Source organism: Leopardus geoffroyi, chromosome A2 (assembly GCF_018350155.1).
Source record: "Leopardus geoffroyi isolate Oge1 chromosome A2, O.geoffroyi_Oge1_pat1.0, whole genome shotgun sequence".
In the NCBI taxonomy this organism is placed as follows: Eukaryota; Metazoa; Chordata; class Mammalia; order Carnivora; family Felidae; genus Leopardus; species Leopardus geoffroyi.
Genome location: NC_059331.1, coordinates 105,075,246 through 105,103,112, shown reverse-complemented (window position 1 = coordinate 105,103,112; position 27,867 = coordinate 105,075,246). Strand labels below are relative to the sequence as shown.

The following is a 27,867-nucleotide window of genomic DNA, read 5'->3' as shown; positions in this document are numbered from 1 at the left end:
TGTGTGTGTGTGTGTGTGTGTGTGTGTGTGTGTGTGTGTACACATCAGTCGATGGACATTTAGGCTCTCTCCATACTTTGGCTAATGTTGATAGTGCTGCTATAAACATTGGGGTACATGTGCCCCTTTGAATCAGAATTTTTATATCTTTTGGATAAATACCTAATAGTGTAATTGCTGGGTCTTAGGGTAGTTCTATTTTTTATTTTTTGAGGAACCTCCATACTGTTTTCCAGAATGACTGCACCCGTTTGCATTCCTGCCAGCGGTGCAAACTGTTCCTCTTTCTCCACATCCTGTCCACTGTCTTTTGTTTCCTGAGTTGTTCATTTTGCCATTCTGGCAGGTGTGGTTTTGATTTGTATTTCCCTGAGGATCTTGAGCATCTTTTCATGTTCATCCTTCAATATTTATCTGACAGCTTCATCTCCACTTCCACCCCCTGGCCTGGACCGTGATCTCTTGCCTGATTTATTTATCGCAATAGCTTCTTAATAGGTATTCCTGTGTCCCATGTCACCCCCACACTTGATTCTGCATATCGCAGCAGAGCAGTCTTTTACATCTGAAGGCAGGCTGTGTCATTCTTCTGCAAGCCCTGCATCAGTGCTGGGCTTCACTCCTGATAAAAGTCAGTCTCCCTGTCCCCTCTCCCATCTCCGACTCCTCTGCCTCTTGCTCCTTCCACTGCAGTCACACCAGCTTCCTTTGCTGTCCCGGAATGCTTTTTCCACAGACATTTGCTTGGTTAACTCTGTCCTCTCCTTCCAGCCTGGTCTCAAATATTTCTCTCTCAAAGAGACTAGATGTGACCCTCCCGTTTAAAATTGTATCCGACCTCCCACACACATACTCCCACACCCCCTTCTTCTGCTCTTTTTTTTTTCTTTTTTCATAGGACTTTTTGTCTTATACCATTCTATGTCAGTTGTTAGTTATAAAGCTTCTGGTTCATCTACTCTTTTCCCACTCCCTTTATGAGAATGCCAGCTACAAGACAGCGGGCACCTTTCTCTGTTTTGTTGTCTACTAAATCCTAAGCACCCCATGTGTACAGTATGCTCCTTGTGCATAGTAGATGCTCAGTAAATATTTGTTGGTGAGTTAATTAAGTAAATATTCATGAGACAGACCAGATCCTGACAAAGTATAAGAAGAAATAGAAGAATAATTACAAAGGATTAAATAGAGAACATTAACTAGATTTGGAATCAGAACTGACATAGGTAAAAATAACTGGATGGACCAGAAAACCTGGTTGGGCCTGGAACCAAGTAGCTCATTACAACAATGGTTCATTTGTTGGAGTAAGCAGTGTTGATGTTACAGCTCAGGGCTCCCCACAAATCATGCTTTTAGTCATTACCTGCTTGTTCCAGGTTGTATTTTATTTTTTAACTCAAGACATTAGAAGGAGAAGTCTTAAAACTTCTCTAAAAACTTTTGGAAAGTTCATCTGTCTACACAATGATTGGGAAATCGGATTCTATACATGGAGATTTTGAGAATATGATGGAAATTTCCAGGAAAAACAGAAAGTCTCAGACTGGACATATTTACCTTGGTCTGCTTCTAAGTAAGGTGTGGTCAGATAGTAATAGCAGCAGCAATCTGCTGTGGAAAAACTTGAATGAGTGCAAGTTCAGTGTAGATTTTTCCCCCAGAAGAACAGGGAGGAGTGGATAAGATATGGCAGTGAATATGGTCTCACACTGGACTTCATTTAAGTCATTATTTGCAAATTATTTCTCTCTTTAATATTCCATCAGGCTTTATGTTATGGACTGAATTCCCCCCCCCCCCCCCATCACATGCTGAGGTCCTAACACCCATTGTGACATTTTTTGGAGACAGGGCCTGTAAAGAGGTAATTAAGGTTAAATGAAGTCAAATGAGTGGAACCTGAATCCACTAGGAGTGTGTCCTTGCAAGAAGAGGAAGACACACCAGGGATGTGTGCACACAGAGAAAGGGCCAGGTGAGGACACAACAAGAAGGCAGTTGTTTGCAATTCTTGCCACACCTCTACTCTTCACTACCTTGATCTTAGACTTCAAGCCTCTAGAATTGTCAGAATATAAACTTCTGCTACTTAAGCCACTTAGGCTGTGGCATTTTGTTACGGCCTCCCTAGCTGACCAATACATTTGGTCATCAGAATAATATTTATAGCAAATATGTGGAGCTGGTTACAGACCTTATATGATTGGATATTTCAATTCTTTTTCATTACTCGCTTTGAAACAAATGTTGCAATTCTTTGAAATTCTAACTGCTAAGATTCTCTGTCATTGTATTTTGATAACATACAAGTACCAAACTGCTTCTTTTAATTTATACTATCCATTAATGTTACTTTCCAAGTTAAGGACATTGTAAGTGGGGATTTAAGTCAACAATAACGTTTTGTTGGGAGATTTCAGTGTGAGTTTTACATAGACAGTGCTACAACATGTCCTGTTTTAAAAAGGGGAGGGGAACCTGACTGCATATTTGCAATGTTGGAGCAGATGGTACATCTTTGTAGTAGGAGAGTGAGGTCTTTGTCAAGCTGTTGATACAGTTTGTGAAATTTAAATCTTAACATGATTGGCACTGCTATGAAGATGCATATTTTGAACAATCTCATGTATTTTTAAATATTCTTATCTTATATGAATCAGGGTCACTCAGAGAAATTAGGTGACATATGTTTGTTCCTATAAATACTTAAAACGATAGCACTGTTCTGTTTTATTGGAGTCAAGACATGACAGTAGTTTTTTTTCCAGGAAATATGGCATTGTGAGCATAGGCATGTGGACCTCTTTTTCTAAGTCCCTAAAATGACCAATGGAACATACAAATAGAGAAAAATGGCATCAGCTCTGGAAACAAGGAGAGAGCCCATCTAGAAGCTAAATCCTTAAAGGAGTTTGTATTTGCTAAGATGATATCAATAGAAGATTGGAGGAACAGGGGCCTCAAGGCAAAGGAACAACCCCTATGTCAATGAGTGGAGTCTCTGAAAAAGGTAGGCGGAGACGCTGACCCCAACCCAGCAGAGCAAAGGCTGGAGACAAGAGCAGTAATAGGTCCATCACTCAGTGCCCTCCTGACTCTGCTAACAGGTGGCATTGGAGAGCAAACCAGCTGCAGTGTGTGTTGAGCTCTTTACAGAGAAAGTGGTTTCTGAGAAGTCTGTCCATACCTTTTACAGCACAGCTAGTGTTCATGTGCTAGCTCCTTCCCCACCATCAGTCTCCTCAACACCCATAATTGACAAGATAAAATCAGAATATTCAACTGAGAAACAAGAAAGAGAGATACTCTCCTCTTATTTTTAATCAGGACCTAAATACCTTTCATTGGAATATTTTGGAAGAACCTCATCTAAATTTATGAAATGAACCCCCTGTAACTTCCCCTTGACTAGAAACCAAAATGGAGCAAGCCTAGACCTTCTTTACCTCCCCAATAATAACCAAACAGAAAAAGTCAAGAGGCCTCTGTAAAAGTACTACAGTTCCAAATACAGGGACCTCTGAAATAGTCTAATGTAAGAAAAAAAATTTAATGCTTTATGACCTCAGTCAAATATTGTGATTTGTGATCTAAACATAATTCAAGAGACTATCCAAGCAGCAGACACAAGCACAAAGAAGAAGCAAGCTATCCATTTATGAATTGCACAGGAGAGGTGATGAGTCTGTTGGTTACTGTAGAATTAATTATGATGCAGAAAATGATCTCAAGAACTATCACGTTAGCTTTATAAAACTGTACAGATGGTCCTTGACTCAGTATGGTTCAACCTAGGATTTTTCAGCTCTATGGTGCTGCGAAGTGATATATACTCAGTAGAAAATGGACTTGGAATTTAGAATTTTTATTTTTTTTCACGGATAGCAGTATGTGCTATGATATTCTCTCATGATGCTAGGCAGTAGCAGCAAGCTGCAGCTCCCAGTCAGCCACATGATCATCAAGGTCAACAGCCAACACACCTACAGCCATTCTGTTTTTCACTTTTAGTATTCAGTAAAATGAGATATTCAACACTTTATTATAAAATAAACTGTAGGCTAATGTAAATGTTCTAAGCATGTTTCAGGTAGGCTAGGCTGAGTAAGCTATGATGTTTGATAGGTTAGTTGTATTAAATGCTTTCTTGGCTTATTGGTATTTTCAACTTACGTTGGATTTATTGAGAACATAACAGGGTACATCAAGGAAGATCTTTGTAATGTCTTGGTTTAACATAAGAAAAGATTTATCAAAAACAATAGCCCATCTGAGTTAATCATAGCCAGAAAGGACTGGCAGTGAGCTCTGAAGCACATTAAATGCTGAGAGATAATTGTCAACCATTGTTTTAAATATAGTTTCAAAATTGATCAAAGAATAAGTATATTATCTTAAAAACAGTCCCCTATATTATTAAAAAGAAATGGATGGATTTTATGTCCCCATAAATACATCAGTCTGAAAAAGATAAAAGAAATGTCTGTGAATAATATACAAGAATATCTTCAAAAAACTTTAAGCATAATCACTGTTACATGTAGAACTTGATTAATTTTCAAAATAGAAGCTTGCTTTATTTGTTTGACATCAGTTCTTGAGAGTATAGTGCTTGTAGGTGAGAGGGAGGTGGGTTCAATCAACCTTCTTGGAACTAAAATTGCTTTGGTTAAATATACCTTAAATTACTACAACACATTTATAATACTTAAGAAAAATTTAAAAAATCACTGTTGACACTGTTGTTGGCCCTACAGCACCCTTTGGTATGTGGTTCCTAACACAGTGGTAGGGCGATACACAGAGAAGGCATTTACTACTTATTTTAACTGACTGAACAACAGAATAACAACGAAAAGGAAAGCTTCTTGTAACTGATTTTATTTTTAAGTCTTCGGAATCTCTTGTCAGTTCCTATACAGAAATTAAGACTTAAATCCAAGAGAATTTTTTGTAATTGTGAACTAGCACTCAAATAAGGTTGTTCAAAGAAGCAATGCTATTTCAAGAAAAAGGTGGGTTTTCAGGGAAGACAATGGGCAATAAATGCAACATCAGGAGATTTTGAATGCCTAAAATGCTCCGCTGTTTTCCTACATGAATGAATGAATTATTAAACTATTGCATGTTTTTTCAACCTTTGAACTCTAATATATCTTTTGAATGACTACATAAAAGGCATATTATTTTACAAATAGGTCTTAAGTAGACTGAGTATGAGATCTCTGATTTAAAATATTTTGAGAATCCAATTACGTATTTCCATGGTGAAAAACAGTTAAAAACACACATGTGGCATATATTTTGGCATTAGAACAAAAATTATTCAGTTAAAAAAAATTCACTGTTAAAAATGGATGACAGTCTAAACTGTTTCTTATTAAAATACTGAGGATTCATTTTCTAGATGAGTATTACCAATATTCCCAATTCCTTCAGTTACCCCTCACAACAATAACAAAATAGGCAGTTTAAGAACTCACTGCATTTTCTATTCAAGGCACCCTTCATATTAGACTTCTGGAAGTTGAGGTAAGAAATGGGGGGAGAACATGGCTTCTAGTAATTGCCATGTCATAGTATAGCAGAGAGGATAAGAGCACAGCCTCTGAAATCAAATGTCAAATGCCATTAACTAGCTGTGTGATCTCAGGCAAAGTACTTAATCTGTTCCTCAGTTTCCTCATCTTAGAATTTTGAGATTAAAATTGTACCTATGTCATGATATTGCTGTGAGGATTAAAAAATTAATTTGGTACATTCAGTAGAAGTATCTGTTCTTGTTATCAGTATAAATGCAGAACATTTCATTTTAATAGTAATTTAATTGGACAGCATGTTCTTGATAGAAATTTAGTTTTTATTCCCAACTGACACACATAAGTCAGAATAATTTTCACTGCTAGGCTACCAGAGTTGATGCTGTATTACTTTGGTAACTTTATTATATTATCATGTTAAAATGACACACACTATTTCACAATCTCCATTAACTATACTTCTAATTCATTCCAGTCTGTTTCAAATATATTAGCACGTGTGTGTCTGTATTTATATAGATATATATAATCAAAACTCCCTCCTGTATCCTTCCAAGATGACAGGGAGTAGTAGTTTGAGATACACACCGAAGGGGCCCAACTTCCTGGATATAAATACAAAATCTACAATTTCCTAACTTAGTGACTTTGGGGAAAGTTCCTTAACCTCTCCTCTCCATACTTAGTTTCCCCATTTAGGGGATAATTATTCCTTCCCCCACATGGGGATAATGGAAATACTCCCATAGAGTTTTGTAAGAATTAAAGAAGTTAGTCTTTGTTAAGTACTTATTAAGACTTTTTAAGTTCATGGCTTAGCACATGTAAAAACCAGTAAGCATTTGTTATTAAATAAATACATCCCATTCTATCCACAACTAGAGCTCCTATTCTAATTTTATGTTTAATGTTCTTTGTTTTTCTGTATGTACTGCCTTGTCTACACTCTTTAGCCGTAGACTACCAGGGACACACCTGTATTTGAACAAGTTGGATTTGTTACTCCCTGAGCGATAAAGAACCCATACCACAGGCATCTCAGTAAGAGTGTCAGAAAGCAGTTATTATAGGATTTAGGTCACTTAAGTGATTTTTTTTCTTTTTCTTTTTTCTTTTTTTTTCATTTACATCCAAATTAGTTAGCATATAGTGCAACAATGATTTCAGGATAGATTCCTTAATGCCCCTTACCCATTTAGCTCATCCCCCCTCCCACAACCCTTAAAGTAACTAACCTTCTGTTTGTTCTCCATAGTTAAGTGATTTTTAAGAGAATTAAATAAGCGAACTTTGCTCTGGATTAAATGCTATAAGCAAGCAAGGATAATTCTGTGACAGGTTATCTTGATAAATGTTATTTGGAAAGAGGAAAATCGGGAGGGAGGCTAAAGCTATAACTGACTTTTTTTTTTTTTCAACGTTTATTTTTTTTATTTTTGGGACAGAGAGAGACAGAGCATGAACGGGGGAGGGGCAGAGAGAGAGGGAGACACAGAATGGGAAACAGGCTCCAAGCTCTGAGCCATCAGCCCAGAGCCTGAGGCGGGGCTCGAACTCACGGACCGCGAGATCGTGACCTAGCTAAAGTCGGACGCTTAACCGACTGCGCCACCCAGGCGCCCCTATAACTGACTTTAAATAAAAGGCAGAACTCACTCATACTAGCTCAGAGAAGGGAATGTTTGATATTTTTTATGGTTATCATAGTGACCTTGTTTTTACTTAGACAAATTAAGTAGTCTTATTTTTTGTCTTACTCCATCATAGTCTGGAATGACCACATAAGTTGATGCTGTGTGAAATTCTTTATGTCCAAGAGAACACCATGGCATAGCTCTGAGTGCCAGGCTAGCTCCAAAAAAAATAAAGACCCGCCTGAAAGTACCAGATGGACCATAGTGGTTTTTCTCCTATTTCCCAGACTTATGTATTTATCTCAACACATGATGATATTGCTTGTTTTTTTTAAATTTTATACGGATGGTATCATTTAGTATATATTCTTGAACTTTCTTTCTTCACTTTTTTGATATATTTGTTAAATCATATTGATGATTGTGTTCTAGTTCATTTGTTTCCACTTCTGTATAGTGTTATGTAGTGTGGGCAAGCCTAATTTACTGTTCATTCCCTTGGTGGACACCTGAGTTATTTCTGCAATAATAAATATTTGCAATTATAAAGAGTGTTTCAATGATAATTCTTATCAATATTTATTCAGATAAATGCATGATATTTTCCAGCGTATATAACTAGTAGTATGCTCATCTTCAGCCATAGTTAAAATTTCCAAGTTATTTTCTAAAATGGTTAAATAACTTAGATTTCTTCCAGCAGTGTTTAACTATTCTGGCTGCTTTACATCTCCTCCAGCATTTGATATTGTCAGACTTTGAAATTTTTGACAAACTAGTGGATATAAATGTCATTTCAGATTTAACTTTTCTGTTCAGTCTGATAGTCTTTGGCTTTTACTGGTTAAAATTTTAGTCTTTTGCATTCATTTCCTCCATCTTACTCTGTTCCTCTTTTTCTGTGACTGGTTTTGTTTTTCCTTTCTTGGCTTCTTTTGAATTTATTGCAATACTTTTCTTGTTATTACATTGTTTCCCTAGGTTTGGAAATTATACATCCTTATCCTATTTCTATAAAGAGATTACTTTAAAATATCAAGGTACAGACTCAAATGAATACAGTCTATATAATGTATTTACCTTTCTAAAGGCTACACCAACCTACATGTTATGTAGCCTTGTATTTTAGTTCTGTCTTGTGCCTTATAACTCTCTTTATTAGTTTTGTATTGCTACCATAATAGATTACCACAAACCTAACACCTTATCGTAAAGTTCTGTAGATCGCAAGTCTTGCATGGGTCTCTCCAAGCCAAAGTTCCAGGGCTTACGGGAGATACATTTCTTTCTAGGTGCTTTAGGGGAGGATCTTTTTCCTTCTTCATCTTGGGTTGTTGGCAGAATTTTGTTCCATGCCGTTGGAATACCAAATTCTCCATTTCCTTGCTGGTTGTCCATCTGGGAACTGTTCTTCTAGAGGCCACTCATATCCCTTGGCTCTTCCCCACTCCCTTCAGAGTCATCAGTGGCAACTCAGGTACCTCCCTTCATTTGAATTTCTTCTCTTTCTTCCATCTCATCTTTCTGACCCATTTGGGAAAGGGTCTCTGCTTTTAAGGACTCCTGTGGCTAGATTGGGCCTGCCTGGATAATCCAGAATCATTTCCTCATCCCAAGGTTTGAAACCTGAATCATATCTATGAAGTCCTTTTTTCCCATCAGGATAATTATATTCACGAATTCCAAAGACTAAGGCATTGAATCTTTGGGGGACCATTATTCTACTACATTCCCCTATTTAATCATTATAATTATGTTTTTACATTCAACATTTACTTTTACTCACATGTAATATTTTCTTTGATTGCCATTCCATCTGGCATCTTAGACCCTATTTCTGTATTCATGTTCCTTTTTATGAGAAATAAGTCCTTTGGAAATTTCTTTAATGATGGTCTATAATAGTTACATTTTCATTTCTGTCTAAAAATGTCTCCTTTTGTCCTGGTAATTAAAGAACTGTAGATATGCAATTCTAGTCCTCCTACAAGGCCATTAAACCAAAAGTTATGTGACCTGGGATCAGTAATGCCCCACAGGAGACCCCAGCTTTAGGACTCTAGTACCATGTTGAGTTCATGCTATGGATTTGGAGAATCTTTTGAGATTTTCCTTTCTTGTGATCCCAGTTGTAAAATTGAAAGGTTTTATTTTTAAATAACATATAGGCTTCTGCTTCTGGGAAAGTAGAGGAAATGCCATTTTTTCCTAATAATACATAGTAAACAAACCATAAGACAACTCTGAAAGTTGGAGGGGAAAGGGCAGACAAGCTAGAAATCTTAAGACCCAAGACGCAGCAAGGTGATACTTTCTGCCTCTCATATCTCAGACTTGGAGTGAAGGAAGCCAGGAATCTAGAAATACCAGTGGGTACATTTTTAAAATTCTTTAACAAATCCCTGCTCTAATGCAATATAATTGTTACAATTTGCTATATTATAAATTGCTTCTAATGCAATATAAAGATTGAAATTATTCTGTGTCTAGAAAAAAAAAAATAATGTGTAATGGGAAAAAAGATACCAGTTGGTAGAGTGGATTAAAAAATATGACCCAACTATACATGTTCTGCAAGAAACGCACCTCAACTCTAACAGTATACCCAGATTAAAATTAAAAGATAGAGAGACCTGGGGAAGATGGGGGCATAGGAGGACGCTGGACTCACCGCGCGTCCTGCTGATCACTTAGATTCCACCTACACCTGCCTAAATAACCCAGAAAACCGCCAGAAGACTAGCAGAATGGAGTCTACGGAGCCAAGCGCAGATGAGAGGCCCACGGAAGAGGGTAGGAAGGGCGGAGAGGTGGTGCACGCTACACGGACTGGTGGGAGTGAGCCAGGGCGGAGGGGCGGCCCACTGGCCAAACAGAGCCCCGGAGTCTGGCTTGCAAAAGCAGAGGGGACGGACGGAGTGTGTTCTGACAGCAAGCGGGACTTGACATCTGGAAGGTTATAAGCTAACAGCTCTGCTCAGAGAACAGGAGGGCCGGAAGACAACGGGAGGGAGAGCTGTTGAGCCCCTGACGACAGAGCTCAGCTTGGCGGGGAACAAAGACGCTCGCCAGCACCATCTCCCTCGCCCATCCCCCAGCCAAAATCCCAAAGGGAAACAGTTCCTGCCAGGGAACTTGCTTGCACCACGCAAACACCCAATGCTGTGCTTCTGCGGATCCATCGCTCTGGTGGGTCTGACTCCCTCCTGGTGCTGCAGGGCCCCTCCCGAAGTGGATCTCCAAAGGAAAAGCGAGCTGAGCCTGCCCCTCCCAACCCTGTGCACCTTGCTGATCCACCCCAGCTAATATGCCAGATCCCCAGCACCACAAGCCTGGCAGTGTGGAAGTAGCCCAGACGGGCCATGCCACCCCACAGTGAATCCAGCCCCTGGGAGAGGGGAAGAGAAGGCACACACCAGTCTGACTGTGGCCCCAGCGGTGGGCTGGGGGCAGATATCAGGTCTGACTGCGCCCCGCCCACCAATGCAAGTTATTCAAGACAGCACAGGAGAAGTGCCCCGCAATTCCGTACCACTCCAGGGACTATCCAAAATGACAAAATGGAAGAATTCCCCTCAAAAAAAAAACGTCCAGGAAATAATGACAGCTAATGAGCTGATCAAAAACGATTTAAACAATATAACAGAAAGTGAATTTAGAATAATAGTCATAAAATTAATCGCTGGGCTTGAAAACATTATAAAGGACAGCAGAGAATCTCTTGCTACACAGATCAAGGGACTAAGGAACAGCCAGGAGGAACTAAAAAATGCTATCAATGAGCTGCAAAATAAAATGGAGACAACCACGGCTCGGATTGAAGAGGCAGAGGAGAGAATAGGTGAACTAGAAGATAAAATTATGGAAAAAGAAGAAGTTGAGAAAAAGAGATAAAAAACTCCAGGAGTATGAGGGGGAAAATTAGAGAACTAAGTGATGCACTAAAGAGAAATAATCTATGCATAATTGGTATTCCAGAGGAGGAAGAGAGAGGGAAAGGTGCTGAAGGTGTACTTGAAGAAATCATAGCTGAGAACTTCCCTGATCTGGGGAAGGAAAAGGGCATTGAAATCCAAGAGGCACAGAGAACTCCCTTCAGACGTCACTTGAATCGATCTTCTGCACGACATATCATAGTGAAACTGGCAAAATACAAGGATAAAGAGAAAATTTTGAAAGCAGCTAGGGATAACCGTGCTCTAACATATAAAGGGAGACCTATAAGACTCGTGACCAATCTCTCTACTGAAACTTGGCAAGCCAGAAAGGAATGGCAGGAGATTTTCAATGTGATGAACAGAAAAAATATGCAGCTGAGAATCCTTTATCCAGCAAGTCTGTCATTTAGAATAGAAGGAGAGATAAAGGTCTTCCCAAACAAACAAAACCTGAAGGAATTCGTCACCACTAAACCAGCCCTACAAGAGATCCTAAGGGGGAATCCTGTGAGACAAAGTACCAGAGACATCGCTACAAGCATGAAACCTACAGACATCACAATGACTCTAAACCCATATCTTTCTATAATAACACTGAATGTAAATGGACTAAATGCGCCAGCCAAAAGACACAGGGTATCAGAATGGATAAAAAAACAAGACCCATCTATTTGCTGTCTACAAGAGACTCATTTTAGACCTGAGGACACCTTCAGATTGAGAGTGAGGGGATGGAGAACTATTTATCATGCCACTGGAAGTCAAAAGAAAGCTGGAGTAGCCATACTTAGATCAGACAAACTAGACTTTAAATTAAAGGCTGTAACAAGAGATGAAGAAGGGCATTATATACTAATCACAGGGTCTATCCATCAGAAAGAGCTAACAATTATAAATGTCTAGGCACCAAATACGGGAGCCCCCAAATATATAAAACAATTACTCACAAACATAAGCAACCTTATTGGTAAGAATGTGGTAATTGCAGGGGACCTTAACACTCCACTTACAGAAATGGATAGATCATCTAGACACACAGTCAATAAAGAAACAAGGGCCCTGAATGATACATTGGATCAGATGGACTTGACAGGTATATTTAGAACTCTGCATCCCAAAGCAACAGAATATACTTTCTTCTCGAGTGCACATGGAACATTCTCCAAGATAGATCACTTACTGGGTCACAAAACAGCCCTTCAAAAGTATACAAGAATTGAAATCATACCATGCATACTTTCAGACCACAATGCTATGAAGCTTGAAATCAACTACAGGAAAATGTCTGGAAAACCTCTAAAAGCATGGAGGTTAAAGAACACCCTGCTAAAGAATGAGTGGGTCAACCAGGCAATTAGAGAAGAAATTAAAAAATATATGGAAACAAACGAAAATGAAAATACAACAATCCACACGCTTTGGGATGCAGCGAAGGCAGTCCTGAGAGGAAAATACACTGCAATCCAGGCCTATCTCAAGAAACAAGAAAAATCCCAAATACAAAATCTAACAGCACGCCTAAAGGAAATAGAAGCAGAACAGCAAAGACAGCCTAAACCCAGCAGAAGAAGAGAAATAATAAAGATCAGAGCAGAAATAACCAATATAGAATCTAAAAAAAAAAAAAAAAAAAAAAAAAAAACTGTAGAGCAGATCAACAAAACCAAGAGTTGGTTTTTTGAAAAAATAAACAAAATTGATAAACCTCTAGCCAGGCTTCTCAAAAAGAAAAGGGAGATGATCCTAATAGATAAAATCATGAATGAAAATGGAATTATTACAACCAATCCCTCAGAGATACAAGCAATTATCAGGGAATACTATGAAAAATTATATGCCAACAAATTGGACAACCTGGAAGAAATGGACAAATTCCTAAACACCCACACTCTTCCAAAACTCAATCAGGAGGAAATAGAAAGCTTGAACAGACCCATAACCAGTGAAGAAATTGAATCAGTCATCAAAAATCTCCCAACAAATAAGAGTCCAGGACCAGATGGCTTCCCAGGGGAGTTCTACCAGACGTTTAAAGCAGAGATAATACCTATCCTTCTCAAGCTATTCCAAGAAATAGAAAGGGAAGGAAAACTTCCAGACTCATTCTATGAAGCCAGTATTACTTTGATTCCCAAACCAGAGACCCAGTAAGAAAAGAGAACTACATGCCAATATCCCTGATGAATATGGATGCAAAAATTCTCACTAATATACTAGAAAATCAAATTCAACAGCATATAAAAAGACGTTTTTCACCATGGTCAAGTGGGATTCATTCCTGGGATGCAGGAATTCACAAATCAATCAACGTGATCCATCACATTAATAAAAGAAAAGATAAGAACCATATGATCCTGTCAATCAATTCAGAAAAGGCCTTTGACAAAATTCAGCACCCTTTCTAAAAAAAACCCTTCAGAAAGTCAGGATAGAAGGAACATACTTAAAGATCATAAAAGCCATTTCTGAAAAGCCCACAGCTCACATCATCCTCAATGGGGAAAAACTGAGAGCTTTTTCCCTGAGATCAGGAACATGACAGGGATGTCCACTCTCACCGCTGTTGTTTAACATAGTGTTGGAAGTTCTAGCGTCAGCAATCAGACAACAAAAGGAAATCAAAGGCATCAAAATTGGCAAAGATGAAGTTAAGCTTTCACTTTTTGCAGATGACATGATATTATACATGGAAAATCCGATAGACTCCACCAAAAGTCTGCTAGAACTGATACATGAGTTTAGCAAAGTTGCAGGATACAAAATCAATGTACAGGAATCAGTTGCATTCTTATACACTAACAATGAAGCAACAGAAAGACAAATAAAGAAACTGATCCCATTCACAATTGCACCAAGAAGCATAAAATACCTAGGAATAAATCTAACCAAAGATGTAAAGGATCTGTATGCTGAAAACTATAGAAAGCTTATGAAGGTAATTGAAGAAGATTTAAAGAAATGGAAAGACATTCCCTGCTCATGAATTGGAAGAATAAATATTGTCAAAATGTCAATACTACCCAAAGCTATCTACACATTCAATGCAATCCCATCAAAATTGCACCAGCATTCTTCTCGAAGCTAGAACAAGCAATCCTAAAATTCATATGGAACCACAAAAGGCCCCAAATAGCCAAAGTAATTTTGAAGAAGACCAAAGCAGGAGGCATCACGATCCCAGACTTTAGCCTCTACTACAAAGCTGTAATCATCAAGACAGCATGGTATTGGCACAAAAACAGACACTTAGACCAATGGAATAGAATAGAAACCCCAGAACTAGACCCACAAACGTATGGCCAACTAATCTTTGACAAAGCAGAAAACATCCAATGGAAAAAAGACAGTCTCTTTAACAAATGGTGCTGGGAGAACTGGACAGCAACATGCAGAAGATTGAAACTAGACCACTTTCTGACACCATTCACAAAAATAAACTCAAAATGGATAAAGGACCTGAATGTGAGACAGGAAACGACTAAAACCCTAGAGGAGAAAGCAGGAAAAGACCTCTCTGACCTCAGCCGTAGCAATCTCTTACTCGACACATCCCCAAAGGCAAGGGAATTAAAAGCAAAAATTAACTGCTGGGACTTTATGAAGATAAAAAGCATCTGCACAGCAAAGGAAACAACCAACAAAACTAAAAGGCAACCAACGGAATGGGAACAGATATTTGTAAATGACATATTGGACAAAGGGCTAGTATCCAAAATCTATAAAGAGCTCACCAAACTCCACACCCGAAAAACAAATAACCCAGTGAAGAAATGGGCAGAAAACATGAATAGACACTTCTCTAAAGAAGATATCTGGATGGCCAACAGGCACATGAAAAGATGTTCAGCGTCGCTCCTCATCAGGGAAATACAAATCAAAACCACACCCAGATATCACCTCACACCAGTCAGAGTGGCCAAAATGAACAAATCAGGAGACTACAGATGCTGGAGAGGATGTGGAGAAACGGGAACCCTCTTGCACTGTTGGCGGGAATGCAAACTGGTGCAGCCACTCTGGAGAACAGTGTGGAGGTTCCTCAAAAAATTGAAAATAGACCTACCCTATGAGCCAGCAATAGCACTGCTAGGAATTTACCCAAGGGATACAGGAGTACTGAGGCATAGGGGCACTTGTACCCCAATGTTTATAGCAGCACTCTCAACAATAGCCAAATTATGGAAACAGCCTAAATGTCCATCAACTGATGAATGGATAAAGAAATTGTGGTTTATATACACAATGGAGTACTACGTGGCAATGAGAAAGAATGAAATGTGGCCCTTTGTAGCAACGTGGATGGAACTGGAGAGTGTGATGCTAAGTGAAATAAGCCATACAGAGAAAGATACCATATGGTTTTACTCTTATGTGGATCCTGAGAAACTTAACAGAAACCCATGGGGGAGGGGAAGGAAAAAAAAAAAAAAGAGGTTAGAGTGGGAGAGAGCCAAAGCATAAGAGACTGTTAAAAACTGAGAACAAACTGAGGGTTGATGGGGGAGGGAGGGAGGGGAGGGTGGGTGATGGGTATAGAGGAGGGCACCTTTTGGGATAAGCACTGGGTGTTGTATGGAAACCAATTTGACAATAATTTTCATATATTGAAAAATAAATACTGAAAAAATATTAAAAGATAGAAATTAATATATCATGACAATATTATCCAAAGAAAAGCAGGAGTGCTATATTAGTATTAGATAAATTAGGCATAAAAAGAAAAATAATAGAGAAGGACATTGTATAATGATAAAAAGGTCAATCCACCAAGAAGACAAACACTAAATGTGTATTCACTAAACAATATACTATAAAATATGTGACAAAAAACTGATAGAACTATAAAACATACACAAATTCAAAATTAAAATCAGGGATGACAATATCCTAATCCCAATACTTAATAGAAAACTGGGCAGAAAATCATTAAGCATTTAGGAGAACTGAATAACACCATCTTCCAACAGAATCCAATGGACATCTATAGAAGACTCCATCCTATAGAACAGAATACATCTTCAGGTGTCTGCAGAATACATATCAAGATAGACCATATTCTGAGTCATAAAACCTCAACAAATTTAAAAGCATTTAAATCATACAAGAATGTATTCTCTGAGCACAACTAGAATCAAATTAGAATTCTGTCACAGGAAGATAATAGTAAAGTCTTCAAACAGTTGGAAAATAAATGACCCACTTAACCCATGTGTGGAAAAGGAATTCTCAGGAAAAATCAAAATACTTTGAATGAAAATGAAAGTATATCAAAATCTGTGTGATACAGCTAAAGCAGTGCTGAGCTAGTAATTCATAACAGTAAATGCTTACATTAGAAAAGAGGATAAGACATAAATCAATATTATCTGAGCTCCGACTTCAAAAACCAAGGAAAAAGAAAAAAAAGTTGAAAGCCAGCAGAAGGAAAGAAAGAATAAAAATAAGAACAGAGATCAATGAAATTGCAAACAAAAGTAATAAAGAAAAATCAATGAAACAAATAGCTGATTCTTTGAACAGACCATTAAAATGGAAGCTTCCAGCAAGGTTGATAATATAAAAAGAAAAGACAAAAATCATCAACATTAGGAATTTAACAGGGGATATCACCATAAACCTTACAGCCAGCAAAAGAATAACAAGGGAAACACCACAACTTTATACACATAAATTTGACAGTGTAGACTAAATAGAAGGGATCAAAAATTCAAAATGAGAAAAACACAACCTACCATAATTTGCTCATTATAAAATGGATTATATTTATCTAGAAAATAGAAAAAGAGGGGTCAAAGTACAATAAGAAGATAACTACAGATCAAAATCCCCGATGAATATAGATAGAAAAATCCTTAACAAACTATTAGCAGACTGAATCCAGTAATAAATTATAAGAAATAAAGACTAGAACCAAGTGCAGTTTATTCAGAGAGGTAAGGTGGGTTCACTATTGAAAACTGAATTGGTGTAATTCATCATATTAACAGGCTAAAAAAAATCACTCACAAATATTAACGGAGAAAAAACATTTGACAAAATTTAGCAGACATTGTTAATAACTCTCAGGAAAGTACAAATAGAATGGAACACCCGCATTTTGATAAAAAGGATCTATAAAAACATGTAACGGCGCTCCTGGGTGGCTCAGTTGAGCGTCCAACTTTGGCTCAGGGCATAATCTTGCGGTTTGTGAGTTCGAGCCCCACGTCGGGCTCTGTGCTGGCAGCTCAGAGCCTGGAGCCTGCTTCGGATTCTGTCTCCTCTCTCTGCCCCTACCCCGCTTGTGCTCTGTCTCTCTCTATCAAAAATAAATAAATGTAAAAAAAAATTTTTTTAAACCCAAACAAAACCTGTAACCAAGGAGTTCCTGGTTGTCTCAGTCATTTAAGTATCCAACTTCAGGTCATGATCTCGCAGCTCATGAGTTCAACCTTCGCTTAGGGCTCTGTGCTGACTGTTCAGAGCCTGGAGCCTCCTTCGGATTCTCTGTCTCCCTCTCTCTGCTCCTCCCCTGCTCATACTCTATCTCTCTTTCTCTCTTTCAAAAATAAATCTACATTAAAAAAAATTGTTTTAAAGAAAACATATAGACAACATTGTACTTAGTAGTGAAAGACTGAATATATTTTTTCCCTAAGAGTAGAAACAAAGGAACCGTAGGCAGTCCTTGGCTGGCTTATACCTGCGTTACTGGAATCTCTCCATGGTTTTCCTGGTTGTATCGATGTCAGTATCCTGGTTGTGATATTATACTGTAGGTTTGTAATATCTGACGATTGTGGTAACTAGCAAAGGATACATAGGTTTTCTGTGATGTTACAATGTCATGTGAATCTGTAATTATCTCAGAATGAAATATTTAGCTGAAAAAAAATTTTTTTTACATTTATAATTTTTGAGAGACAGAGCATGAGTGGAGGAAGGGCGGAAAGAGGAGACACAGAATCTGAAGCAGGCTACAGGCTCTGAGCAAGCATTCAGCACAGAGCCCAATGCAGGGCTCGAACCCACAAACTGTGAAATCATGACCTGAATCAAAGTTGGACACAACCGAATGGGCCACCCAGGTGCCCCTGAAATATTTAGTTTTAAAAATCATATTTGCTGGTAGCTCAGTAGGGTAAGCATCTGACTCTTGATTTTGGCTCAGGTCATGATTTCATGGTTCGTGAGCTCAAGCCCCATGTCTGGCTCTGCACTCTTAGCCTGGAGCCTGCTTGGGATTCTCTCTCTCCTTCTCTTTGCCCCTCCCCTGCTCATGCTCTCTGTCTCAAAATAAATAAATAAAACTTAAAAAATATTTTAAGTCATATTTGCTATTCTTAAGGGTTATACAGTGGATGTATCTTCAGAATGCTTCATTGGGCCCATTGCTGAAAACAAGTATCTTAAATTGACTTCCTATAATATTTTTTCCATTGTAATGCTCTAAACATAAAAATACAAAAATGTTTCAGACCTATAAAAATGTACTGGTCTCGTTTTTTTTTGTTTTGTTTTGTTTTATTAAGTCCAGAAAAGTTTGGACATTCTTTTATGACCTCTTGAAGAATGCAAGGTACATATAATTGAATAGCCTTTAAATCATATGAAAACAATAAAATGTCTCCTTTATTTTCAAGAGATCAACAATAAGACATAAAAAAGAATTTTTTTGTTTATTTTTGAGAGAGAGAGAGACAGACAGACAGAGTGTGAGCAGGGGAGGGGCAGAGAGAGAGGGAGATACAGAATCCAAAGCAAGCTCCAGGCTCTTAGCTGTCACCACAGAGCCCGACGCAGGATTTAAACTCACAAACTGTGCGAGATCATGACCTGAGCTGAAGTCGGATACTTAACCGACTGAGCCACCCAGGTGCCTCAGCAATAAGACTTTTTTTTTTTTTTTAAATTAATAAAGCTTCTTTGAAACTTACACTGCATGAACAATATTTTAAGTGATAAAATTATACAAGAGTAATGACTGAACCATTCTAAGAAATTTAAATTTCAATATTTGAGAATATGGGATGAGCAGAAAACACTGAATTAATGTAATACAGAGCTATATGAATTATATCTCACAGATTAAACTAGAATTCAGTACATTCTCCTGGGTCTGTCTGTCCTTTACTTCATTTATTGAATCACATTAATTCCAAATAATTCATGGGCAAAAATAGAATTGACTTACAGTTTTGGGAGCTTAGCTCTTATCTCTGATTAACATTAATATATACTCTACTTACCACAAAAAAAAAAAACCTGTGATGAAAATCACCAAAGGAATCGAATCATATACACAACAAATATATATAGGCTTAAAATATCTTAATTTCTCTGTGAGCATCTATATGTGTGATATATGTATAAATATTTATATTCACAAAGGCATCTATAAAATTGAGGTTATTTTTCAATAACTCTATCTCAGTATAGATTTGGTTAGCTTAATAAATCTGAAGACTATGTTGCTTTAAGCAATATTTTCTCAAGCCTGTATTCATAACATTTCTCTTTTAACAGCCCAAGAACATTATTATTCCTGATTATTCTCTTTGATTCATTCAAAATACACCAAAAGCTAAAATAAAAAAAAAAAAAAAACAGGTATTAGAAACACAATGTTTCATACTGTTTTCTTGATAAAACCTGTTTCCCTTCTAAAGTGTTCAACCGTATATATAAAATATACTTCTTCAGGCCCTAATAGTCCTCACAATTGCATAGTTAAGGAAGACTTTGCAAAAAAAAGTAGACTTCCCTTTGTAATAACCATAATTTTCTTTTTTTTAATATATGAAGTTTATTGTCAAATTGGTTTCCATAGTAGTAACCATAATTTTCAAAACAATATCACAACACTAAATTCTAAAGTTACTTTTAGTCAATTGAAAGAAAAAAAAATGGAGTCTTTTCAGTTAATTATATACACAATTGCTAATTTAAATGATAGTCTGAAAGATTCCAGACCTGAAGAAATTGCTTATGTTAATTTGCAGTTACAGGAGTTTTTGTACATACTGTAGCCTTGTATTAGGCAAGGTTCTCTAGAGAAACAGACCAATAAAATATATGTATAGATATATGAGGAGATTTATTATAGGAAATGGCTCCCACAATTATGGGAATGAGGTCACTGGTATAATTCCTCATTTTCCGGAACCAGTAACTCTGATGTCCAAGAGCAGGGGAAGATGCATTCCACAGCTGAGAAAGGAAGAAAGTGATTTCACCGTTGTCCACCTTTTTGTTCTCTTGGGCTTTCAATGGTTTGAATAATGCTCCACCCACATCAGTTAGGGCTGTCTTCTTCACTGGGTCTACTGATTCAAATGCTAATCTCTTCCACAAACATCCTCACAGATACACCTAGAAACAATGTTTTTTCAGCTCTGTGGGCATCCCTTTCTCCAGACAAGTTGACACATAAAATTAAGTCTTATGCCTGTGAGGGTATTAAATTTTTTTTCATTTTATGTGAAATATGTATCATTGATGTCAAGTTTTTTTTTTTTTTTTTTTTTTTTTTTTTTTTTATGTTCAAAGAAGTGAAGCATTTATTTCTGTATTTTCTGTCATTAACATGCCTGGTACTTTCACTGTTGGAAAGCAATAAAAGTAATCATTTTTGGCTTTGGCTGATGTTACAATACATAGTAGCAATGGTTCTGATCAACTTCAGTGAGAATGTTCATTGTGCTCCATACTAAGCAAATTAGGAGTACCCCAACCATTTATTTTCACTGAAGTGGGTGGCGCCCAGGAGGAGTGAGAGGAGGGAGGAGAGAGAGGTGAGCACTCCAAGGAGGAAAAAGAAGAATTAAAATCTATAAGTAATTTTCAGAACTGAAAAACTATTTTAGAAAGAAGAGTTACTATAATGGCCTTCAGGTAGCATTTATGATCATGTGTGTTTGTGCTTGCAGAAAGTTGAGGAATGTACAATGCCTACAGTTAGCCTTAGAGTTTAAACTACAAGCAAATATATTTATGTTTATTTAAAAGTTAGGATAATATAGCTTACAATATCTTAATTTCTCTATGAGCTTCTAAATGTAACCCATGTGATTGGAATTTGATAGTTCTTCACATAAAGAGAATAAGAATTGTCTAAGACCTCCCTTATTTCAGTCCTTTGTGAAAGGGTTGGCATTCCAAATTATCAGACATAAGCAGCAACTAGCTTTTATTAAAGGGAATGTCTAAGACATTTACTTCTTCAAATTTATAACACAAAAGCAACTACAGCTATATATTATATACTGCTAAGCTTGATTTTCTTCTGCTGTCCATATAGCTTCAAATATGTTTCTTTCTTAGTCATTTTTAACCAGAAGTATGGACACATCTTGACATTAACTGTCAAATGTGTCCTATACAAAATAGCCAAACTCCAGGCATCAAAACAGAAGAGAAGCAAGGGTAAGCAAAAAATATATAGGGTTCATTGGTCAACTTATGAACAGACATGGTCAGTTGTAAATTAGTTGTCTTAAGAGTTCTGTGTTTTGGATCACATAGGTAGATAATATAAACTGTAAAAGTTCTGAGAAGTATCTGGGGAGTCCTCTGGCTGGAGGGGGAGGGAGACACCACATTGGTTTCATGAGCTCTTTATTATATCTACCGGTTAGCTCTCTGTGGACCAAAATGGAAAGGAGACTGATCCAGCAGAAGCCATGTGGTGGAGGCTTTTTCCATATATATTATTGTCAGTGGCCCTCTCCCACTTTCCTGAGTCCTCTAAAGCAGATGCCACTTAATTAGAATCTAAATATACAATTTAAGGGATACAGTTAGCCTTAAGGATTATTTTACTGATGAGGAAAGTTAGTCTTGACATTATTAATCACATGGCTAATAAGTGGTAAAGCTGGAGATCAACCAGTCTCCAAGATGTCTAGTCCAGTTTCCGTGGATCACACTATACTGCCTTTCCCCCCCGTTCCTTCTCCTTTTTTTCTAGGATGTAGCTAAGAAGCAGTGGAATAATGTCTTGGTGGCACTTGTCCTTCTCCTTACACGCACATAGAAAAATCATTTTGTTGACCGTAATAATTTGTTTAATTCTTAAGTGATCTCTGTATTTTTCTCGAAACAGCCTCAAAACCAGTGGACTTGAAATCGTGCACTGGCCCTGTTCCTAATACTACACAGCTGTGTCACATTCCCTGTCCTATTGAATGTGAGGTGTCACCTTGGTCAGCTTGGGGACCTTGTACTTACGAAAACTGTAATGACCAGCAAGGCAAAAAAGGTATGTCCTATTAACATGACATGCTTAAAACTCCTATCAGTTGAGTCAACTGTGAATTATTTTAAAATGCTCCTCTGTGTTACTTGTGATTATTCATTTGTGATATTTTCCAGAATGGCTAAAGCGTATTGATTGCAAAAAGATGAATAAACCTACTCTGGTGTTGGTACCAGAACATTAAAACTGAAGTTAATTATCTAAATCTTTGTCCACTTATCTGTAAAAGGGATGTAATATCTGCTACCCATGTTTTCTTTAAAGAATTGATGGGATAATAAACATAAAGCACTTACTTCAGTGCCTGATCCTTAGCTAGTTCTCAATAGACAGAACTCCTTATTACTTTGAAGGTAAAGAAAAAAAACTATTGCTTTTACGAGGCAAATCACGTATTTATGAGGATTAGAATAAATGCAGTGGTTTCTTATATGGCGGACACGATGGGGTAATTTTCACATGATCTAGTAATGGAAAACATTTTCTTATTTCCTTTCAAAGACAGTCTTCCAGTGATTCTAATGTGTTCACATAGTAATAAACAGACTTATTAATTTTGCTAGTGATTTTAATATGTTTACATGGCAATAAACAGACATTAATTTTGTTATGCACTGTCCAGAAGGACTACAGTTAGGTACTGTTCAAGCACAGGGCACAATTCTGAAGACTTCTCCTTAGAGCCCAGTTGCTTTATATCACTAGTTCATATTTCCAGAGCATCTAAAATCAACTAAGGCTCAAAGAGACAATTTATCTGGAACCATCCAACTTCTCAGAGGTATCTTTTTAAATTTAATTATGCAATAGTGTTGAAGAATTCAAAGTAATAGCACATTAGTCATGAATACTTCCAAACAGCTTGAGATTTCATTGTTTCTTTGAATATTTTATAACTATAGACTTTCCAAAAAACCAAATTCATTCTGTGTATGTGTATGTGTGTTTTCTCTATCTTTGTGTCTGTCTGTCTCTCTCTGCTTCTGCCTCTCTACCTCTCTCCCGTCCTATGAAGGAGATGACAGTTACATGGCTTTACTTGCTTTCCCTCTTTGGCCCTTCTGTTAATTTATTTATTCATTTAATAAATGATTAAAGGGCTCACATTAAGCTAGAGTTTGAGGAAGCACTAGTGATTAAAGCAGATCTGACTTCTACCTTCTACCCTCATCCAGCTTTCATTCAAGTTTTCGTTCAGCCTTCTGAAATATTCAACCATGACAGAAACAATAAATATCTTCCTTCCCCAACAATTCAGGTTTCAAACTGAGGAAGCGACGGATTACCAATGAGCCCACTGGAGGCTCTGGGGGCACTGGGAACTGCCCTCATTTACTGGAAGCCATTCCCTGTGAAGAGCCATCCTGCTATGAATGGAAAGCAGTGAGGCTCGGAGACTGTGAACCAGACAATGGAAAGGAGTGTGGCCCAGGCACTCAGGTTCAGGAGGTTGTGTGCATCAACAGTGACGGTGAGTCAGGCAGGTGTATCTACCCTGCTTTTACAAATGTCTCTTTAACCCTGGAGATTATGCCTTACTTTATGTTAAAATCTCACACCCCTTTATTATATTGGGCTCTATTTACAAACACAGAAATAGCTGTTTCTTCCTTGTTTCTTCCCCTCCCTCCCATCTTCCCTTCTCTCTCTCCCTTCTCCTCTTTGTTTCCTTCCAGCCTTCTTCCTTGCTTCCTTCCTTCTTTTCCTTTCCTTTCCTTGTCTTTTCTTTCTCCCCTTTTTCTCAGTCTCTCAGTTAATCTCTCTCTCTCTCTCTCTCCCTCTCTCTCTCTGTCTGTCTCTCCCTCTCTCTCTCTGTCTCTCTAATGGTGGCAATGAGGAGGTTCTTTGAACAATCACGGTATTTTTTAAATTTGGAAGCCAGTAACAGAATAAGAATTATATCATCATCAAGGCAATAAAGTATTAAATTGCCATTTAAAAACAGGGGCACCTGGGTGGCTCCGCTGGTTAAGCGTCTGACTTTGGCTCAGGTCATGATCCTGATCAGGGTTTGTGAATTCCAGCCCAGGCCAGGCTGTGTGCTGATAGCTCAGAGCCTGGAGGCTGCTTAGGATCTGTGGCTCCCTCTTCCTCTCTGTCCCTCCCCTGCTCGTGCTCGATTGCTGTGTGCTCCTGCTTGCTCGCTCATGCGCGCTCTCTCTCTCTGTCTCTCTCTCAACAAATAAATAAACATTAAAAAAATTTTTTTAAACCTTGGAAAGGTAACTTTTTCTAAGTGGTATTTTTTTATTCGCCATAGATATGTACATAAAGGATTATAAGAATTGGTTGACTTGAATCGAGAAGCCTTTATTTCCTGCCTTGATGTTGCATCTTAGGGGAATAATTTAATTTCCAGACTCCCGAACCACATGGCCTTTTGCAACCTAGATTTCTGGAATCAACCCCTGGTTTCTGGGGACCTCACCTCTAGGAATGTCATAGAGTGACTGGGATGGTGATTTTCCACAAGTTTCCTTTCTCAAAGTACAGGAATTACCGTGGACTTTCATACCTGATTTTTTGTTTGATAAAATATCCTGTCTTGTTGTTATCCTAATACAAGATTTTTGCATTCTCTCCATGAACACTGCTACTGTTCTGGGGAGACCCCCTTAATCTTCAGTAATCTCTGAGCCACACTGAGGAAACCTAGAACTCCTTGCGCCATAGTTTAAAACCTTTGACTAAAATCGTCTCTAAGGGTCCCTCCAACTCTCGAGTGCTGTGACTCTGCACATCAGAGCAGCATGAGCACCAAGCCCCAGGGCCCCATGATCTGACAGTTTATGCTGTTTACAGCACATGCGGAAACATTCTGGTACCCCCTCAGGGGCAGTGGAACATCTGGTAAGCATCATAATTCCTTCCATCCTATTTTCTTCCAGCAAGCAGAATTGTTTCCTCCTGTGACTCAGTCACTGTTCAGTAGAGAAAGATACTCTCTGGGGTAAGACACTGACAGACACTGCTGGTACTGAGAAATTAGCCTTTCGACTTTGAAACGCATAGTGTTGTCTTTGTCCAGGGTCCAGCATAGTCATGTGGGACAGCCTTAGGTAAAATTCAAACCAGCACTTGAGGTTGAAGGCAGAGGAAGGGGATTATTGCTGCAGAAATTTTATGATGCATCTTATGTATTCTGCTTTTTTCTAGATTTTCTGCCTTTCATAGATATAATTACCTATGATACATCCTCTCTTTAGCTTTTACCCAGTTCCACTCTAAAGGCAAAGAAAAGATTGACATCTAATGGGGAGAAGAAGCAAAAGAAACGTGTTCTGTTGCACTTACCCACAACTTCAGATGTTTATTTGGATTAGATGGCAATCTGTATTATCTTCTTTCTGAGTTGCTGTAAAAACAGTACGGGTCATATTTATTTCAGTATCACTGGTAACTCCCTTACTGATACTGCTTATTTTTTTGCCTAAATTCAAATAATTTTTCTTATCCCCCTATACACCTTGGGAGGAACTGTGATCCCACACATTGTAAAAGGTGTATTTGAGTGAACAGAGATGACAAAAACATTAAAATAAAAAGTTAATTGTGCATGGCACTTCTGTCTAAATATTATCAAATGAAAAATCAGATCTTACTTAATGCATTGATCTTCCTGGATGTTTGTATGAATTCAGTATATTTTAAATATACTGGAGGAACTGGCTATTTTAAACATATCAGTGATTAATTTTAATTTTGTCAGGTAAAAAACTATTTTGTAGCACAAGTACTAACCCCCTAAATTGTCTTATGGAACACTAAAAAAGCAGAAGAATGAGTTATGTATGTCTAGTTATATTGAATAAAAGTAATGTACATTATAACCCAAAAAGCACATTGGTAGCTGACAGTATACATATGCTGATTTCACTTTTCCTGTCTCCCCGAAAAAAATCAATTAAGAAAAAAAACATACTATTGACATTCAATCTGTTATTACTGTCCTTTATCAGGACATCTGTTTCATCATTCAAGTTTACTTGCTGACATGAATTGGTCATGGTGCAACTCAGTATTTTAACTGGCTCAACTAGTGCAAGAAAATTCTTTATTATTATAAGCCCTACAGGCTGCTCAAATTTATATATTGCTGAAACCTAATTGTGCTGATAGAATAGAGCAAAAGCTGGAGACTTGTAAATACTCCTCCAGTATTATCATGTGGTCACCTGGTAAGTGTTTAGCAGCTGCACCAAATGTTGTTTTGTAATTAAATCGAACCCAGGGAATTAAAGTTGATTAGTTGTACAGACTCTACCTCTAGGCCTGGCTGCAGCTATAGATTTTGTTTTATAATTAAGTTAAAGCTCAACTAGGGAAATGAAGAGTTAGAGCCTGTGAATGTTAGCAAATAATAAAAAGACCTTTTTTCTCCCACGTTCCTTGCAAATTTCACAACTTTGTTAATGACCTCAAAGCATTGAAAGGCTCCATTTTTTTGCCCTGGAATATTCTTTGTCCAGGCTTCCAAAAGTCATTAGGGTTTGCTGCTGATTATTGTTCATCTTTCCAGTTGTCTTCCAAGGAGCAGAATTGGGGAGGGTTTTTCAGAGCACTCAGGAGGAATGTTACATAGATTCTCTAACAGACAGAGGGCGTAAGCAGAAATGGGAGATGAATGAGAACTCAGAAGACAGATTTTACAGAAAAAGATAAACACTTGATGTGTAATAGAAAAAAAATTACCACTCATAATTTAAAGATCATCAGAAAAGCAATTCCCAATCTCTCAGCACAAATACAGGAACTATTCAAAAGGTCTGATGGTGAGATTTGGGGTTGGAAGGGAGAGAAATCCTAGAGTTTGTTTGGCTTTTAAGAAAAAGCAAAATCTGCCCTATTTCAGGTTTTGTGAAATTTGCATGTTTTATTTAAAGGTATAAATTTGGTGTGGCGAGAGTACTTTTGGTAGTCTTGGTTGGTACAACAACAGATTGGTTGGTTAGCGATAGAAAAGAACAAGACTGTTAGGCTGAAAGTGGAAGATCCATTGTCTTTTTGGGTTTTTTTTTGTCTTCACTTTTTAAAATTTTTTTTTAAATTTACCTCCAAGTTAACATATAGTGTAATAATGATTTCAGAAATAGAATTTAGTGGTTCATCACTTACGTATAACACCCAGTGCTCATCCCAACAAGCATCCTCCTTAATACCCCTTGCCCACTTAGCCCATCCCCCCACCCAAAACCCTTCCAGCAACCCTCACTTTGTTTTCTGTATGTAAGAGTCTCTTATGTTTTGTCTCTCTCCCTGTTTTCATATTATTTTACTTCCCTTCCCTTATGTTCATCTGTTGTTTCTTAAATTCCACATATGAGTGAAGTCATATGATATTTGTCTTTGTCTGACCAATTTATTTTGCTTAGCCTAAATACACTGTAGTTCCATCCACATTGTTGCAAACAGCAGGAGTTCATTCTTTGGATCACTGAGTAATACTCCATTATGTATATATACCACATCTTCTTTATCTATTCATCCATTGATGGACACTTGGGCTCTTTCCATAC

General features: G+C 37.7%; 1 protein-coding gene across 3 annotated transcripts in view; it reads left to right on the top strand.

The window, feature by feature from the left end:
• Positions 1-27,867, top strand: part of THSD7A (thrombospondin type 1 domain containing 7A) — a 443,308-nt gene that overhangs the window by 239,527 nt on the left and 175,914 nt on the right. For all 3 annotated transcript variants that reach the window (XM_045494930.1, XM_045494931.1, XM_045494929.1), the window contains 2 exons: positions 22,199-22,354; positions 23,610-23,822. In XM_045494930.1, coding sequence (XP_045350886.1) covers positions 22,199-22,354; positions 23,610-23,822 — 369 coding nt within the window. The remainder of the gene's footprint in view (positions 1-22,198; positions 22,355-23,609; positions 23,823-27,867) is intronic.